Source organism: Euleptes europaea, chromosome 7, assembly GCF_029931775.1.
Source record: "Euleptes europaea isolate rEulEur1 chromosome 7, rEulEur1.hap1, whole genome shotgun sequence".
Taxonomy (NCBI): Eukaryota; Metazoa; Chordata; class Lepidosauria; order Squamata; family Sphaerodactylidae; genus Euleptes; species Euleptes europaea.
This window is the reverse complement of record NC_079318.1, coordinates 92,478,885-92,496,479: the sequence shown is the minus strand read 5'-3', so window position 1 is coordinate 92,496,479 and position 17,595 is coordinate 92,478,885. Positions and strand designations below refer to the sequence as shown.

The window sequence follows — 17,595 nt, the reverse complement described above, 5'->3', positions numbered from 1 at the left end:
AGCCGTTTTGCAGAAGACACACCTCCTGCACTCTCATAGGCACAGGAAAGAGAAATTGGGAAGTAGAGTTACAAATTTTATAGCTCAGGAAGCGAGATCGTGGCCTGCATTTTTTATGAAGTTCCAGCATGGGCACATTCTCTGACCGGGAGTGTGTGTGGTTAACCTCAATTTGTTAAATTTGAGGGGTATTTTGTAGAAACCATCTCCTTTTTCTGCACCTGGCTCCACTCCGTGGATTTTTTCATCCGCGCCCTGGGGTCAAGTACAGAATTAGATATACGATTTTTTGTTTTTGCAGAATTGACTTGATTTGCTTAATGAATGCCAGTTCCCCTCACACAGTCCTGGCCAGATACTACTGCTATGTACACCAGAGAGGTTAGTGGGGCGGATGCCATCACAAATGTGCTGAACCATCTGTGAATGAAAGCCAAGTCCCTGCATTAAGCAGCTGCTACTGAATGGCTGAGAATCATTCCCTCGAGAAGAAGAGTTAGTTTTTGTACCCTGTTTTTTCTCTACCTTTAAGGAGTCTCAAAGGGGCTTACAATCGCCTTCCCTTCCCCTTCCAGCAACAGACACCTTGTGAGGTAGGTGGGGCCAAGAGAGTTCAGAGAAAACTCTGACTGGCCCAAGGTCACCCAGCAGGCTTCACGTGGAGGAGAGGGGAAACCTGGTTCACCAGATTAGAGTCCGCCGCTCATGTGGAGGAGCAGGGAATTAAACCCGGAACTCCAGATTAGAGTCCGCTGCTCTGAACCACTACACCACGCTGGCCATGGCAGGTTCTTAAGAACACACAGGCAGGGTTCAGACATTTTGTGAAATCATTGTCTAGCCTTGCATGATCAGGCCTGGAAAGGGGCCCTGGGCTCTCTCTGCTCCATTCTCATCCCTCCGATTTCTCCCATGTAGCAAGCCAGCTGGGAGACCCTGGGCTAGTCACAGCTCCCGTAGAGGTCTCTCAGCCCTACCTACCTCACAGGGTGTCTGTTGGGGGGAAGGGAAGGGGATTGTAAGCCTGACTGAGTCTCCCTTAAGTGGTAGAGAAAGTCGGCATATAAAAACTGACTCTTCATCTTCAAAGTCGGGGAGCCCCCCCAATCGAGCAGCGGGGGAATAAGTGACATCACGCCGTCACTTCTTTTCTTCGAGGAACTGCTTCCCAAAGCGACGAAGAAACCAGAAGGCGTACCTTGAGCAGCGGGGGGCGGCTTCCTGGAGTCATAGTCCCCACCGGCCACCTGGCCCACGGGCTACAGGAAGAGAGAGACGCGGAGTGTCAAGGCACTGGAAGGTTAATTAAAGCCGCTAACGACGGGGGGGGGGGGGGAGATTTGCCGACCGCAGAGCAGAAGGCTAAAAGTTCAAGCGGAATGCAGCACTTCATGGGAATGTTTAGCCTGAAGAGGAGAAGACTGAGAGGGAATATGAGAACCATCTTCAAGTACTTCAAGAGCTGTCATATAGAGGAGGGTGCCAAGTTGTTTTCTGTTGCCCCAGAAGGTCAGACCAGAACCAACAGGTTGAAAAGATCAAAAGAGTTTCCATCTAGACATTAGGAAGAATTTTCTAACAGTTAGAGCAATTCCTCGGTGCAACAGGCTTCCTCGGCAGGTGGTGAGCTCTCCCTCCCTAGAGGTTTTTAAGCAGAGGCTAGATGGCCATCTGTCAACAATGTTGATTCCATACCTTAAGCAGATGATGAGAGGGAGGGCATCTTGGCCATCTTCTGGGCATGGAGTAGGGGTCACTGGGGATGTGGGAGGAGGTAGCTGTGAATTTCCTGCATTGTGCAGGGAGTTGGACTAGATGACCCTGGTGTTCCCTTCCAACTCTGATTCTATGAGCTTAAGGAACTCTCTGCTACAAGGTGACCACTGGCTGAGGCGAGCGAGTCAACTGCTCATATTGAACTGTGGATTTTAGAGGGATGCCAGAAATCACTTCATTTCGCCTCTGCCGCCCAGGTTCCCTGGAAACATTAGCCTCTCCAGTCATGATAATGCCTTAATGGTCAATTTTCTACTTGAAGATAAAAATCCCACTATCTTGCATACAGTGGCCAAGTTTTGTTATGTTGCTGCCAGAATATGGAGATCGTTGTTGCTACGTGAAACAGCTCACTAACTGTACTACTGTACGATTAGGGTGGGAGGTAGTTGTGAATTTCCTGCGTTGTGCAGGGGGTTGGACTAGATGACCCTGGTGGTCCCTTCTGACTCTATGATTCTATGATTGTGTACTATTGTGATTGTTTCTTTTTTATTGTTAACGCTGGTCAATGACCGTATTTAATCAATCTAGCTATCAACGCATCTTGAGCTTATGGAACTCTCTGCAACAAGGTGGCCACTGGCTGAGGTGGCTTTTAGAAATTAAAAAGAGTAGGTGAAATTCACAAAAGAGAGGTCTATCAGCAGCTGTCAGCTGTGATGGTGAAACAGAACCTTGGGTAGGGCCGTGGCTCAGGGGCGGATCATCAGATACAGGAGAAGCCACCTTATACTGAATTGGACCCTCAGTCCATCGAGGTCAGGACTGGCAGCTCAGACTGGCAGCGGCTCTCCAGGGACTCAGGCTGAGATCTCTCACATCACCTACTGCCTGGTCCTTTCAACAGGAGATGCCAGGAATGGAACATGGGACCTTCTGCATGCCAAGCAGAGGCTCTTCCAGAGCCACAGCCCCTCCCCCAGGGTACCACTGAGCCACAGTCCACCCTTCAAAGCATCCATTATCTCCAGGGGAACATGAAGCTGCCTTCTACTGAATCAGAGCCACGGACCATCAAGGTCAGTATTGTCTACTCAGACTGGCAGCAGCTCTCCAGGGTCTCAGGTACAGATCTTTCACATCACCTATTGCCTGGTCCTTTCAACAACTGGAGATGCTGGGAATGGAACCTGGGACCTTCTGCATGCTGAGTGGGTGCTCTACCAGTGAGCCACAGCCCCCCCCTTCTGCCTGGCATGCAGAAGGTCCTAGGTTCAATCCCCAGCATCTCCAGAAAGGATCAGGTAGGAGGTGATGCGAAAGTCCTCTGCCTGAGATCCTGGAGAGCCACTGCCACAGAAGTCAATCCTGACCTTGATGGACCAAGGGTCTGATTCAGTAGAAGGCAGCTTCATGTGTGTCCAAGGTTCCCGGTTCAATCCCTGCATGCCCAGGCTCTGGATTTTCCAGAAGCCTCTGGGTGGCCTCTACGGGAAACAGGATCTTGGATTACAGGCCTTTGGCTTGTTATCTTTTTATGTGCCTCAGTGACCCAGAAGCCTCATGCCGTTTGTGGCTCCCAACTGACACCCTGAGATGCACCACGAGGCGGCAGGGCGGCGGGGCCAACTCAGGAAGAGCCACGCTGCCTGCATTTCCTTCTGCTTACCAACGTGGCTCCCAGATGGTTGGGCGCCTGGGCCGCCACAGCGCCATCCCGCAAGCGCATGTCTACCACGCCTCCCAGGGGCGGCTCCTTCCCAGGAAAGTCGTTGTAGTACTGGTGATCGGGCGGCGGGTCTTCTTCTTCGTCCCAAGCGGAGCCGTCGAAACCAGCCATCCTAGGGAGTGTGGGGGAGGAGAGGTGAGGTAGCTAAAAAGGCAAATGTGATCTTGGGCTGTATCAAGTATAGTGTCCAGATCACGCGAAGTGATGGTATCACTTTACTCTGCTCTGGTTAGACCTCACCTAGAGTACTGTGCTCAGTTTTGGTCACCGCAAATTAAGGATGTAGACAAGCTGGAACATGTCCAGAGGAGGGCAACGAAGATGGTGAGGGGACTGGAGACCAAGTCCTATGAGGAAAGGTTGAAGGAGCTGGGTATGTTTAGCCTGAAGAGGAGAAGACTGAGAGGGGATATGATCACCATCTTCAAGTACTTGAAGGGCTGTCATATAGAGGACGGTGCCAAGTTGTTTTCTGTTGTCCCAGAAGGGTCGGACCAGAACCAACAGGTTGAAATTAGATCAAAAGAGTTTCTGTCTAGACATTAGGAAGAATTTTCTAGCAGTTAAGAGTGGTTCCTCGGTGGAACAGGCTTCCTCGGGAGGTGGCGAACTCTCCTTCCCTGGAGGTTTTTAAGCAGAAGCTAGATGGCCATCTGTCAGCAATGCTGATTCTGTGACCTTAGGCAGTTCATGAGAGGGAGGGCATCTTGGCCGTCTTCTGGGCATGGAGTAGGGGTCACTGGGTGTGTTGGGGGGAGGTAGTTGTGAATTTCCTGCATTGTGCAGGGGGTTGGATTAGATGACCCTGGTGGTCCCTTCCAGCTCTATGATTCTATGAGAAAGCGGTGTGTTTGGGGTAGGGAGGAAAGAGAGTTGTGTGGCAGGGGCTTCGTGCGCAGCCCTCCCCAAGGCATTTGGGGAACCGTGTGGAAGCCTGCAGAAGGATGGCGGGAGAAGGTATATGGATTTGTACCAGGTACATAGATTTTGAGGATTACAGCAAACACCCTAAAACAGGCCAGGTGTCTCCCCGGCTCTCATGAGGACTAGCAGCTTCGGCCTCTTGGCCTTACCTGTCGTGAGGAGTGACGAGCTTGGGAGGGTTCTTGAGGTACTGCTTGAAGCGCAATTCAAACGCCTGCCCGATGGTGCTGATGACATCCTGAGCTAGCCCTTCGGGGCACTCCAGGATGTGGCAGGCTGCAGGGAGAGAGACAGACGGGGCAGGCTCAGACCAGGAAAAAGACGACATGGAGGCACCCGAGCAAAATAAAGGGCTGGGGAAACTGGGTCAGACCACTGGAGGCCCTCGAATGCCTGCCAGTGGCCCTAAACCAGCACAATGGAGAGCTGGCATGGTGTATTGGTTAGAGTGTCAGGCTAGGACCTGGCATGACCAAATTCAAATCAACAGGTTGAAATTAAATCAAAAGAGTTTCCAGCTAAAGATGAGGAAGAACTGCCTAACAGTTAGAGGGGCTCCTCAGTGGAACAGGCTTCCTCGGGAGGTGGTGGGCTCTCCTTCCCTGGAGGTTTTTAAGCAGAGGCTAGATGGCCATCTGTCAGTGTGCCCACAGCAACGGGAGGGGCCGAACTGACCAGCAGCACCTCCCGGGAGGTGCGAAACATCTTACCTCTGTGATTGACGGGGTCTTTGGCAACGTAGGCGACATATTCGGCTGTGTCCTGCGAAGAAGAGCACCGGTGAGTACCAATTTGAGGCTGAGATGCTACCAAGGGTGCCACTTTTCCCTGGGCGCAAGAGGCTCCTTAGTCTAGAGAGCCAGCGTGGTGTTGTGGTTAAGAGCGGTGGTTTGGAGCTGTGGACTTTAATTTGGGGGACTGGGTTTGATTCCCTACTCCTCCACATGAGCGGCAGACTCTAATCCGGAGAACCAAGTTTGAATCCCTACTCCTACACATGAAACCAGCTGGGTGACCTTGGGCTAGTCACAGCTCTCTTAGAGCTCTCTTAGCCCCACCTACCTCACAGGGTGTCTGTTGTGGGGAGGGGGAGGGAAGGTGATTGTAAGCCGGTTTGATTCTCCTTTAAGTGGTAGAGAAAGTCGGCATCACTTCTCCAAAGCCGCACTTTCCTCCACGGAAACAGCTCTCTAGTCTGCAGATCAGTTGTAATTTTGGGAGATATCCAGGTCCCACCTGGAGGTTGGCAACCCTACTTGCAGACGTGTTCATTCTTCTCCTGCTTTGCACAGTTTATTCTGATTCTGCTGCTAATTATGGGGTGAATCAATGGGCCAACCATTGCTGGAAATCTTATTCACCACCCCCCCTCCCCAAGCTCCTAGGATCTCCACAGGCAACACTGCATGCTTTGGAAGCTTACCTAAAGGGGCAGACGCTCAGTTTTTAAGATCCCAGTAGCAGAGATTGCTGGGGAACCTCTCCCAGAACAGGTACAACCCCACCTCAAGAGACAGTTATACTTAAGAATGATCCCTCCCCTCCACACTCACCGGATCCCCTCCGGACGCAAAAGAAATCGACTGCATGTGATGGTTAGCAATGATCTAGCAGCAGAAGAGAAGGGAGAAGATTTAGAGGCAGGGATAGAATCACATAATTGTAGAGTTGGAAGGGACCACCAGGGTCATCTAGTCCAACCCCCCGCACAATGCAGGAAATTCACAACTACCTTCCCCCATACCACACCCTGTGACCCCTACTCCATGCCCAGAAGATGGCAACAAAAACCTTCCAGGATCCCTGGCCAACCTGACCTGGAGGAAGACTGCTTCCTTACCCCAAAGGGGCGATCAGCATTACCCTGGGCATGTAAGAATGGGCCACAAGAGCCAAACAATGATGCAACCCTTCCTGCCCTCCCTCTCATGAAGTGCCTAAGTTCACAATGTTGGCAAGAAAACAAGATGATCCCTCCCCGTCCTGCCCCCTACACTGAAACCTGCCATGAAGATGGGCATCAGAGATGGAGACCACCATGTGAAAAGAAGAGTCTTCCAGGTGTCTAAGAGCCCCTCCAGACTAGAAAGAGACCTCAGAGACACCAGGACGTCTCTGGGGTACTTCCACCTTGTGCTGAATGAGGTACCTGGAGAGAGGTACTCGGCTGGTAATTCTTCACAGTGTGGGGCACTGGCTAGCACAGGGGGAGACAACACGTGCATCCCTTCCGGCCTTTTCTTCTTAGCAGTGGGGTTTTTAACCTCCTCTCTCTCTCTCTTGCTAGCGTGGAAGTATCTTAGCCATTTGGGCGGTGCAAATGGAAGCCTCGTTTCGACGCGATGCTGGCGAGGCCAAAGAACCGAGTTGTGCAGTTTGGTAAAGTTTGGGTCAGGGGGTCCAATTTTATGGAGTCTGGAAGGGATAGACCCCCCCTCCTCCATAGAGAAGTATAGAATGCTATAGAGAAGTTTAGAATGCTTCTCTATGGAAAAGGGGGCGGCCCCTTCCGTACCCCATATAATTGGACCCCCTGGTCCAATCTTCACCAAACTTTGGGGTTCATGCAAGGGCCTCGTCCAACGGGGCTGTGACGTGCGCAAAGTGTGAGTTGAGCTAGCTCATGCAGCTCCTACCCAGGCCACGGATCTCTGGCGCACTGATTGAGTAGACAGACTTAACTTTGCCCTGAGGAAGCAGGATGCCAAGTCCCGCGCAGAGCGGCCCAAGTTAAGTTTTTTGGGCTCGCCAGGGTCGTGTTTCGAACCTGGCCCAAATCCCCAGTGGGGGGGCGGAGAAGAGGGCCGCCACTCACCTGCTTGCAGTCAGACGCCATGAGGTTGAGGCTGCTGGTGGAGATGGTGAGCGTGATGGGCATGGCGGCGAACTTCAGGTTGCTCTTGCCGAGGATGGAGTTGAGTGAGCGGCCGCAGGGCTGCCGGGAGGGAGAAAGAAGGACGGTTAAGCAGAGAGCGAGAAAGGCGGTGGCCGACCTGAAAAGGAGGAGCTGATTTTCCTCTCCTCCGAGAGCTGGGAGGAGGTTCTCGGGCAAAGGTAACAAGGGAAGGAAGAGCGTTGAGGATTGGGAATCGGCGTGCAAAAGAAACTCTGCCCAGCCCTCTTATGTTTTATTCCAGATCTGTATAAGACGCCAAAAAAGGAACTGTGAATGTCTTACGCTCAATTTGTACATATAGAACAATACCAAATGGTACACTAGCCATAATACAATAATAGCCAAGTAGTCCTACTGAAAGAGCCCAGTGGTGCACAGTGGTAAGCTGCAGTACTGCAGTCCAAGCTCTGCTCACGACCTGAGTTCGATCCCAACAGAAGTCGGTTTCAGGCAGTAGGCTCAAGGTCGACTCAGCCTTCCATCCTTCCGAGGTCAGTGAAATGAGTACCCAGCTTGCTGGGGGTAAAGGGAAGATGACTGGGGAAGGCAATGGAAAACCACCCCGTAAACAAAGTCTGCCTTGGAAACGTCGGGATGTGACGTCACCCCATGGGTCAGGAATGACCGGTGGACCTTGACCTTTTAGTCCTACTGAATACACAACCAGTAGTAAGTGTCCAAAGATGTTAACACAAACACAATCAGCAGAGTTTGTCCCAAATTCTTCCTTGGGTGGAGCTTGTTACTACGCGAGGCAAAGTTCAGTTTCAAGCCAACTCTCAGCCTACTCAGACTGGGTAGAAGCTCTCCAGGGTCTCGGGCAGGGGTCTTTCACACCACCGACTGCCAGATCCTTTTAACTGGAAATGCCTGGGATTGAACCTGGGACCTTCCACGTGCAAAGCAGAGGCTCTTCCACTGAGCCACAGTCCCTCTCCATTCTGTTTACATCCTATTTATGGACTGTACACCGGTGCGTCTTGGACTGTGCATGACCAAAACTTTAGCTTTGAGTGATGGGGAAGTGCCCTGACCATTTGAGGTCACCCCCAATGTCTGGTGGGACTTAGACTGGAATGATTCTTAACAGGGTTGTGCTGTGAGTCATAAAGCACGATGTCCCCGATTCAAATCTCGCCTCTGTGGCGAACTCCCTCGGCGTCCAGATGAAAGCCTCCACCGTTTGCGTTAGGTGGAGAAACAATACCAGTCCACCTTGCAGGGCTGTTGTAAAGATGAGGATAAGAATGCATGTGGAGTGCTTTGGAAGAAGAAGCAGAAGAGTTGGATTTTATATGCCGACTTTCTCCACCTTTTAAGAAGAAGAGTTGGTTTTTATATGCCGACTTTCTCTACCACTTCAGGGAGACTCAAACCGGCTTACAATCACCTTCCCTTCCCCTCCCCACAACAGACACCCTGTGAGGTAGGTGGGGCTGAGAGAGCTCGAAGAGAGCTGTGACTAGCCCAAGGTCACCCAGCTGGCTTGGTGCATAGGAGTGGGGAAACCAACCCGGTTCACCAGATTAGCCTCCGACGTTCATGTGGAGGAATGGGGAATCAAACCCGGTTCTCCAGATCAGAGTCCACCGCTCCAAACCACAGCTCTTAACCACTACTCCACGCTGGCTCTTTTAAGGAGAATCACACCAGCTTACAATCTCCTTCCCTTCCTCTTAAAACAGAACCCTTGTGAGGTAGTTCAGAGAGAACTGTGACTAGCCCAAGATCACCCAGCTGGCTTCATGCTCAAATGTTGCTCCGCAAAAGCTTAAGCTTTACTATAATGCTGACCACCCCCCTGGAGAGTAATGAGGCAGGATATTCACTGTTCCACCCCCCCTCAGAGTGCCCACAGCCATTCTGACTTGGCACAGAAGCGCCCCAAGGTTAGAGGCGGGCACAGGGAACAACCAGAGGATGCACCTGCTATCCCATGTAATGCTTTATTTTGGAAAAAAGTTTTCCCCCATCCTGATGTTTCTGTTTAAAGGATGGATTTCGTCTTAGAATAGGGCAATCTCTTGTTTTTTAAAAAAATAGTTAGTGACTGCCCTACCCTAGTAGCAATCCACCCACACAGAAAAATAGAGCTGGAAGGGACCTCAAGGGTCATCTAGTCCAACCCCCTGCACAATTCAGGAAATTCACAACTAGCTCTCCCCCACACCCCAAGTGACCCCCCCCACTCCACATCCAGAAGATGGCAAAAAAAAAAAAAAAAAAAAAAAACCCTCCAGGATTCCTGGCCAATCTGGCCTGGAGGAAAATTGCTTCCTGACCCTAAAGTGGCAATCAACATTTCCCTGGGCATGTAAGGGCCACGAGAGCCAAGCACCGACGCAACCCTTCCTGCCCTCTCTCTCACGATCTGCCTAAGTTCATAGAATCAGCATTGCTGACAGATGGCCATCCTCTGCTTCAAAACCTCCAAAGAAGGAGGTGCAGAAAAGAGCAACCAAAATGATTAGGGGACTAGAGCAACTGTCCTACGGGGAGCAGTTAAGACGCTTAGGGCTGTTTAGCTTGGAAAGAAGGCGGCTGAGGGGAGACATGCTAGAGGTCTATAAAATTATGCATGGTTTGGAGAGAGTGGACAGGGAGAAGTTTTTCTCCCTCTCCCATAATACTAGAACACGGGGTCATCTGCTAAAGCTGGAGGGTGAGAGATTCAAAACAGATAAAAGGAAGTATTTTTTCACACAACACATAGTTAAATTGTGGAACTCCCTGCCCCAGGATGTGGTGATGGCTGCCAACTTGGAGGGCTTTAAGAGGGGAGTGGACATATTCATGGAGGAGAGGGGTATTCATGGCAGTTAGAATGGATACTAGTCATGCTGCATACCTATTCTCTCTAGTATCAGAGGAGCATGCCTATTATTTTGGGTGCAGTGGAACACAGGCAGGATGGTGCTGCTGCACTCGTCTTGTTAGTGGCTTCCTAGAAGCACCTGGTTGGCCACTGTGTGAACAGACTGCTGGACTTGATGGGCCTTGGTCTGATCCAGCAGGGCCTTTCTTATGTTCCACCGAGCAACCGCTCTGTCAGGAAGTTCTTCCTAACGTTCAGCCGAAAACTCTTTTGATTTAATGTCAACCTGTTTGGTTCTAGTCTGACTCTCCTGGGCAATACAGAAAACAACATCTGTCACTCCTGGCTTTGATTCCTCCGAGACCCTCTCTGGCTCAGGGAGGATTGTTTCCAGACATCACCTTAGGAAACCAGGGAGGGGCTGAGGTTTAGTGGGTAGAGCATCTGCTTGGCATGCAGACGGGCCCAGGTTCAATCCCAGCCAGACCATCTGCCGGAAAGGTGCTGTAAATGACTGGCCTCTACCTGAATGCCAGCAGATAACATTGAGCTAGATGGTTCCAGTAGTGGGGCTCTGTGTAAGGTTCCTCATATGTCCCTGAAGAAAAATCTCTCCCAACTGTAAGCATGGTGGAGTGCGTAAAGGGGAAGCTTAAAGAAGGGACTGTGGATCAGTGGGGGAACATCTGCTTGGTATGCAGAAGGTCCCGGGTTCAATCCCCGGCATCTCATCCCCCGTTAAGGAAAAGGCTCTGACCGTAGGTGATATGGAAGGAAAAGAATTGGTTTTTATACCCCACTTTTCTCTACCACTAAGGAGTCTCAGAACAGCTTAACAATCACCTTCCCTTCCCCACAACAGACACTTTGTGTGGCAAGTGGGGCTGAGAGAGTTCAGAGAGAACCGGCACTGGCCCAAGGTCTCACCCAGCAGGCTGCATGTGGAGGAGTGGGGAATCGAACCCGGTTCACCAGATTAGTCTGCTGCTCATGTGGAGGAGCGGGGAATCGAACCCGATTCTCCAGATTAGCGTCCGCCGAGCTTAACCACTCCACCACACTGGCTCTCAGGAAGATCCCTGGAGAGCCGCTTCCCATCTGAGTAGACAATAGTGACCATGATGGACCAATAGTATGATTCGGTATAAGGCAGTTTCATGTGTTTGATATATTTATTAAAGGAAGTTGTTGTTTAAGGAAATTAAAAGGAAATTAAGCTTATAAAACTTAAACGTGACAGCTCTAATCGGAACCAGGCTATCCAGATAGTCACTACAATACACCGGCTTGGTGGGAGGTTTCTATTGGTAGGCAAGGAAAGGCAGGGCTTGGAACTAGAATATCCTCCTTGGGGGCCCTGTGTCTTCCCAGGGCCCTCCATAAAACACGCTTTGCTCAAGTGGAGGTCCTTAAAATCCATAATCCGATACTGTTACCAACTAGGGAGAGTATTCAGGGTGGGTTTAAATTTAAAAAGTACCATGCAAAATACATAAACTGGATGGGCAAAAAGAGGGAGGGAATGTGAGAAACAAACCCGGAGAGAAGGATGCGTAGCAGGAAGAGGAAAGATAATAAGGAAGAAAAGGGAGATGATCCAATTGAAACCCCCCCCCCCGGGTCTTCCTCTACGTCCATTAGACAGACCGTTATGGATATATTGATCAGCGCTGCCTGCTCAGAGCCTTTTATTGCAGTCGCCTGGCTTCCATTTCCCAGCGAGGGGCGGCCTCGGGAGGAAAGGGCGGCCGGGCCGGAGACCTTCCCTCTTGCAGGGAAGCAAGGTCCCCCCCCCCCAAGCCGTGCCTCTCCCCGAGCCTGCGAGGAAACCTCGAGACCGGTTCTTGTAGCCCTTGAAACAACACATTTATTCTAATTAAAATTAGGGGAGGGGCCTTGGCTCAGTGGTAGAGCCTCTGCTTGGCATGCAGAAGGTCCCAGGTTCTATCCCGGCATCTCCAGTTAAAGCACTGGTTCCCAACCAGGGGTCCGTGGACCCCCAGGGGTCCACGAGAACTAAATTAAGGTCCGCGAAACAAAGTTATAAACCCATAATAAATTAATATTTTCAATTAAAAGTTCTCTATTATAAAAATATACATTCAAATATTATTCTAAGTTTAATGTTTAACTAACAGTTATGATTAAAGTTTATTTTCAAATTCTCGGAATTTTTATTTTGAACCTTGGGGTCCCTGCACCGAACAAAAAAGTCCTAGTGGTCAAAAAAAGGTTGGGAACCACTGAGTTAAAGGGACAAGGCGAGTAGGTGATGTGAAAGACCCCTTGCCTCAGACCCTGGAGAGCCTCTGCCAGTCTAGTAGACAATACTGACTTTGATGGACCAAGGGTCTGATTCAGTATAAGGCAGCTTCATGTGTTCACGCGTTCAAAAGCTTGAGGAAGGGGAAGGCAGAGTTGACTCCATGGATGCTGGCTCTTGTTCACCGAGAGAGTGAGCAACCATGTCGTCTTCATGGTGCCACAACACTCTTGGTGCTTCTGGATGCTACAGTCGAACACAGCTCACCCCACCCCCATCGCCCCACAGGCCAGCGTGGTGTAGTGGTAAAGAGCGGCGGACTGTAATCTGGAGACCCAGGTTTGATTCCCCACTCCTCCACACAAAGCCTGCTGGGTGACCTTGGGCCAGTCACAGTTCTCTCAGAGCTCTTTGGGAATCTGGCAAGTGGGGTTAAAAATGTGAGAAAGAATATTCCACCGTGCCAAGTGCCCCCCCCCCCAGTTTCCAGTTGCCATTTTTGGGACTATTAGAGAGGGGAGGAAGCAGCTAAGTCTCTCTCTCGGGGCCTGGATCTGGTTCCACTGAACAGCCAGGACCTTAAAATGACATTTGAACGGTGTTACCATTTTGCGTGGCCTGCTGTGAGAATTTGCGTGTGCCTTGAAAAGCGTTATTATAAAGACATAAATCACCAAAAGGCAAAGTGGGCTTGGCCAAAGTTGTACAACTGGCATACGGGTGGCGTAACTGGGATCCAGCTTCCTGAGAACCTCTGGTTTCAAGCTGGAGCAAGCTTCCGGTCCTCATGACTGCGCAGAGACAACTGGAAACATAGATGCTCGCGTCTGCTGAAAGCGCTGGAAGCCAAAGCCGCTGTGGGATGTCGTTCAGGGTGCAGAGTTGCTATTGTGCAGAGTGCACGGCCCTCCCCCCTTGCGTGGAACAGTCCCACCCCTCCTGCCCCCATAACTGCCCCCCCTCCAAGCATCTCACCTTTCTCCTGCGGACAGCTCCCTTGGCGCTGGGCACCGCTTCGCAGACCAAGCCGATGGCCTCCCTGCAGGGAGAGCAGAAAAGAGGACCTTGCGCACATCCGAAAGCATCCCAAACTCAGCCCCCCGGCCAATTCCGTCCACCTTCACCCACCCCAATCTGCCCCCAGTACATGTGGCAAGAGACCCGTGCCATTTTTCACTCTGCTAGTAGAAGCCTTTTCACAAGTATAAATAATGGGGAGAATACGTACCAAGTCCCCTGACCTGGATGACCCAGGCTAGCCTGACCTCGTCAGATCTCAGAAGCTAAGCAGGGTCAGCCCTGGTTAGTATTTGGATGGGAGACCACCAAGGAATACCAGGGTTGCTGTGCAGAAGAAGGCACTGGCAAACCACCTCTGTTAGTCTCTTGCCATGAAAGCCCCCAAAAGGGGTCGCCATAAGTCGGCTGCGACTTGATGGCACTTTACACAGACATAGGTACCAAGTATACTAAGAGTATAAAACAGAAAGCAGTACCTATAATGTACATGTATATTATCATAGATAGCAACAAATTTATGCAGTCTCTGGGTTTCTAATATAGATCCAATTTTTACTAGTACACAGTTATAGAATATATTTCTTGTTGTATTTATGTGATATAATACTTTATTCTGAAAGTCGTCTGAACTTTACCTGACGAATTAACTACCTGATAATATTTCAACTTGTAGTGAAATTTCAAGAAAACAAGTTATATAATTGACTTAAAAATACTATGTATGCACATTTACAAGCTAAGTTGAACACTGTAAATTGTTAAACTATGACAATCAACAGTATTCTTGAACAATGTAAACTAGAACAATGTAAACTAGTAAAATGAACTAGTAAAAATTGAACTAGTACAATAGTACAATGAACTAGTAAAAATCAAAAACCCAGAGATTGCATAAAAGTCTTGCCATGTATGATAATATACACATACATTATAGGTACTACTTTCTATTTTATACCAGTATGAGCGCTTTCGACATGGGGACAAATTCACAGAGGAAGAGGCTCCCCTCCACGACAGTTCAGAGCAACCTTCATGTTCAGAAGCAGTCTACCTTTGAACACCAAGAGCAGAGGTCGACAGCAGGGGGGAGGGCTGCTGCCTCCATGCTCCGCTTATGAGTCTCCCGGAAACATCTTGCCCTCCGCCGTGAGAAACAGGATGCTGGACTAGAGGACCTCTTATCTGATCTGGCAGCGCTGCTCTTACCTTAGTGCACAAAAACCCGTGGAGCGGAGTGGGGGGTGGGGAGAAGCAACCACCTCCGCTGGGAAAAGGGATGCCCGTTGTATTCCCAGGACATTTATAAAGGCAAGGCAGCAATTTCACGAGCTTCTGATAGCTCAGGAACTCTTTTTCTGAATCTGAATTGGGGACGGGTTTGAGTCCCAAGCCCGAAACCAGAGCAGGCCAAGGAAAGAAACGTCGCTCTCCAGAGAAGCTCACCCTTTGTGCTTACTGTAATGATACTGTTCATATGGCCAGTTCCACCCTGAACAATGTCACACTGAGACCAAAAGAGGGGGGGAGGAACTATCTAAATAACCCATAAGGAAATTAGTATTTTTTAATCTTAATTGACTGGGAAAGCAATTTGGTGACTGCCAACGTAGTATTAAAATCCAACCCTTCTAAAACGAGTACCCAGCTTGCTGGGGGTAAAGGGAAGACGACTGGGGAAGGCAATGGCTAACCACCATGTAAACAAAGTCTGCCTAGTAAACGTCGGGATGTGACATCACCCCGTGGGTCAGGAATGACCCGGTGCTTGCACAGGGGGACCTTTACCTTTTACCTTCTAAAAGAACCCTCAGATTATCCAGTTTAGATTCCTGAATAAAAGGCTTTATCCATCTGCCTCTAGCCTCATTGAGCAAGTCACAGCTAAACAATGAATGCTGAAGAGTGCCTGTTTGGCCAGAACCACATCGGCATTGGGGGTTACCGCACTTTGTATTCCCAGCGACGTATTAAGAGTTTGAAAATGTTATAAAAAACATTGCTTTAAAAGGGTTTTTGGATAGCACGGCTTATAAATGGTTGGAAGACGTCTTCACAGCTGAAGGGGCCAAACGAAGTGCGAACAGTATTTTTTATAACGTTTTCAAACTCTTAATACATCGGTGGAAATACAAGTGCGGTAACCCCCATTCTCACATTACAGTACCCTATTTAAGCAACCTATTAACTTCACTGATGGGATGGCATTACCCTTTGTGCTTCTGCAACAACCTCTGTCCTGGGACTGCCTCCTCAGCAGAAGGCCAACCCAGAGCAGTGACTCCTGCAGAGGTACAACGGGTAGCCGTCTTTACCGGTGGGTCCCTCCTTCGCTCGTCTGCACTGGGAGCAACTGAATGATCGTAAGCCGCCTTGAACTACAACAAAAGGCGAAGTATAAATGTTTTAATAACTAATGATCCAGGCCACACACACACACACAAACCCCTCTGCAGGGGAACAGCACAGTGACCCCATCCCTTCCAGGAGAGCTTGATTACAATGGGACAGGGCTAGACCGGAGACTCATGCAGAGATGCGACGGAGAGCCTCCGGAGAAACACCTTAAGCTCATGGGAGCGCTGTAACCACTCGCTCTCACATCACAAGGTAGGGATTACTGGGGGTAGAGGACAGCTGTGAGTGAGGCAGAGAGATGCGGCCAGGGAGGGGGCATGCCGTGGCAGGGGCTGGCTTTCCAGACAGGGACTGTGGCTCAGTGGAAGAGCATCTGCTTGGCATGCAGAAGGTCCCAGGTTAAATCCCCAGCGTCTCCAGTTAAAGGGACTAGGCAGGTAGGTGATGGGAAAGACTTCTGCCTGAGACCCTGGAGAGCCGCTGCCTGTCAGAGTAGACAATACTGACTTTGATGGACTGAGGGTCTGATTCGGTATAAGGCAGCTTCATGTGTTCATGTGACAAGAACCCCAATAAGGCAGCGCCTCTCTTGCTAAACCCGAGGTGCAGGACCATAAGGCAGCCGGCAAGGCATGCGCAGCGCTCCCCCCACCCTCCAGGTTCCCCCTGGCAGCCAGAGGATGGAAAAATAAATATATAACATCGAGGGAGGCTGGTTAATATTTGATGAGGCTGTATAAATGCTTCCTGTCTTTGGCGGATTAAAACATAAACCCCACTGACAGGGGTGCGGGGCTTGGCTGCCGAAGCTTTTCCATCTCCTGCCGGCGGCTCCCTCCGGCTGCCTCTTTCCAGACCCCACGTCTGCCCGGTAATGGATGAGCGTGCAGACACCCTCTTCTCTCCCCCCCCTCTTGCCCCCGCCCCACTCCTCCTCATGCCACTAATGGCTGGAGAGGGTTTGCGCTGCCTCGGCCGGCCTTTTCTGCCGGCCCATGTGGCCGGCCCTCTCCCTGCAGGGCCCGGCACCGAAGGGCGCTTTCTGCTCGGAATCTCTCCCAGTTCTCACTCGCCCACATGGGGGGGGACTGACCCCTCCCCCAGAAAAAAAGAGAGATGGCTCACCTTGTGACTTGAGTCCTCGTGTTGAAGTCGAGTGCCCTCATCGACTGCAACACTTCCACGCACCCCATGTACTAGGAAGCAGAAGAATGCTTGTTAATTCACAGAATCATAGCGTTGGAAGGGACCACCAGGGTCATCTAGTCCAACCCCCTGCACAAGGCAGGAAATTCACAACTGCCTCCCCCCACACACACCCCAGTGACCCCTACTCCATGCCCAGAAGATGGCCAACATGCCCTCCCTCTCACGAACTGCCTAAAGTCATAGAATCAGCATGGCTGACAGATGGCCATCTAGCCTCTGCTTAAAAACCTCCAGGGAAGGAGAGCTCACCACCTCCCGAGGAAGCCTATTCCACTGAGGAACCGCTCTGTTAAAAAATTCTTCCTAATGTCTAGACAGAAACTCAACCCATTGTCTAGATGTAAGTTCAACCCATTGGTTCTGGTCCGACCTTCTGGGGCAACAGAAAACAACTCGGCGCCATCCTCTCTATGACAGCCCTTCAAGTACTCGAAGATGGTTATCACATCCCCTCTCAGTCTTCTCCTCTTCAGGATAAACATACCCAGCTCCTTCAACCTTTCCTCTATGATTTGGTCTCCAGACCCCTCACCATCTTTGTTGCCCTTCTCTGGACACATTCTAGCTTGTCTACATCCTTCTTAAATTGCGGTGCCCAAAACTGAACACAGTACTCTAGGTGAGGTCTAACCAGAGCAGAGCAAAGTGAAACCATCACTTCGTGT

General features: G+C 50.4%; 1 protein-coding gene across 1 annotated transcript in view; it reads right to left on the bottom strand.

The window, feature by feature from the left end:
• SHC1 (SHC adaptor protein 1) overlaps positions 1–17,595 on the bottom strand; it is a 32,340-nt gene that overhangs the window by 3,500 nt on the left and 11,245 nt on the right. Inside the window, exons 2-9 of the mRNA XM_056852343.1 lie at positions 16,847–16,917; positions 13,322–13,385; positions 7,188–7,307; positions 5,926–5,979; positions 5,083–5,134; positions 4,522–4,648; positions 3,389–3,560; positions 1,199–1,259 (exon numbers count right to left, since the gene is read on the bottom strand). Coding sequence (XP_056708321.1) covers positions 1,199–1,259; positions 3,389–3,560; positions 4,522–4,648; positions 5,083–5,134; positions 5,926–5,979; positions 7,188–7,307; positions 13,322–13,385; positions 16,847–16,917 — 721 coding nt within the window. The remainder of the gene's footprint in view (positions 1–1,198; positions 1,260–3,388; positions 3,561–4,521; positions 4,649–5,082; positions 5,135–5,925; positions 5,980–7,187; positions 7,308–13,321; positions 13,386–16,846; positions 16,918–17,595) is intronic.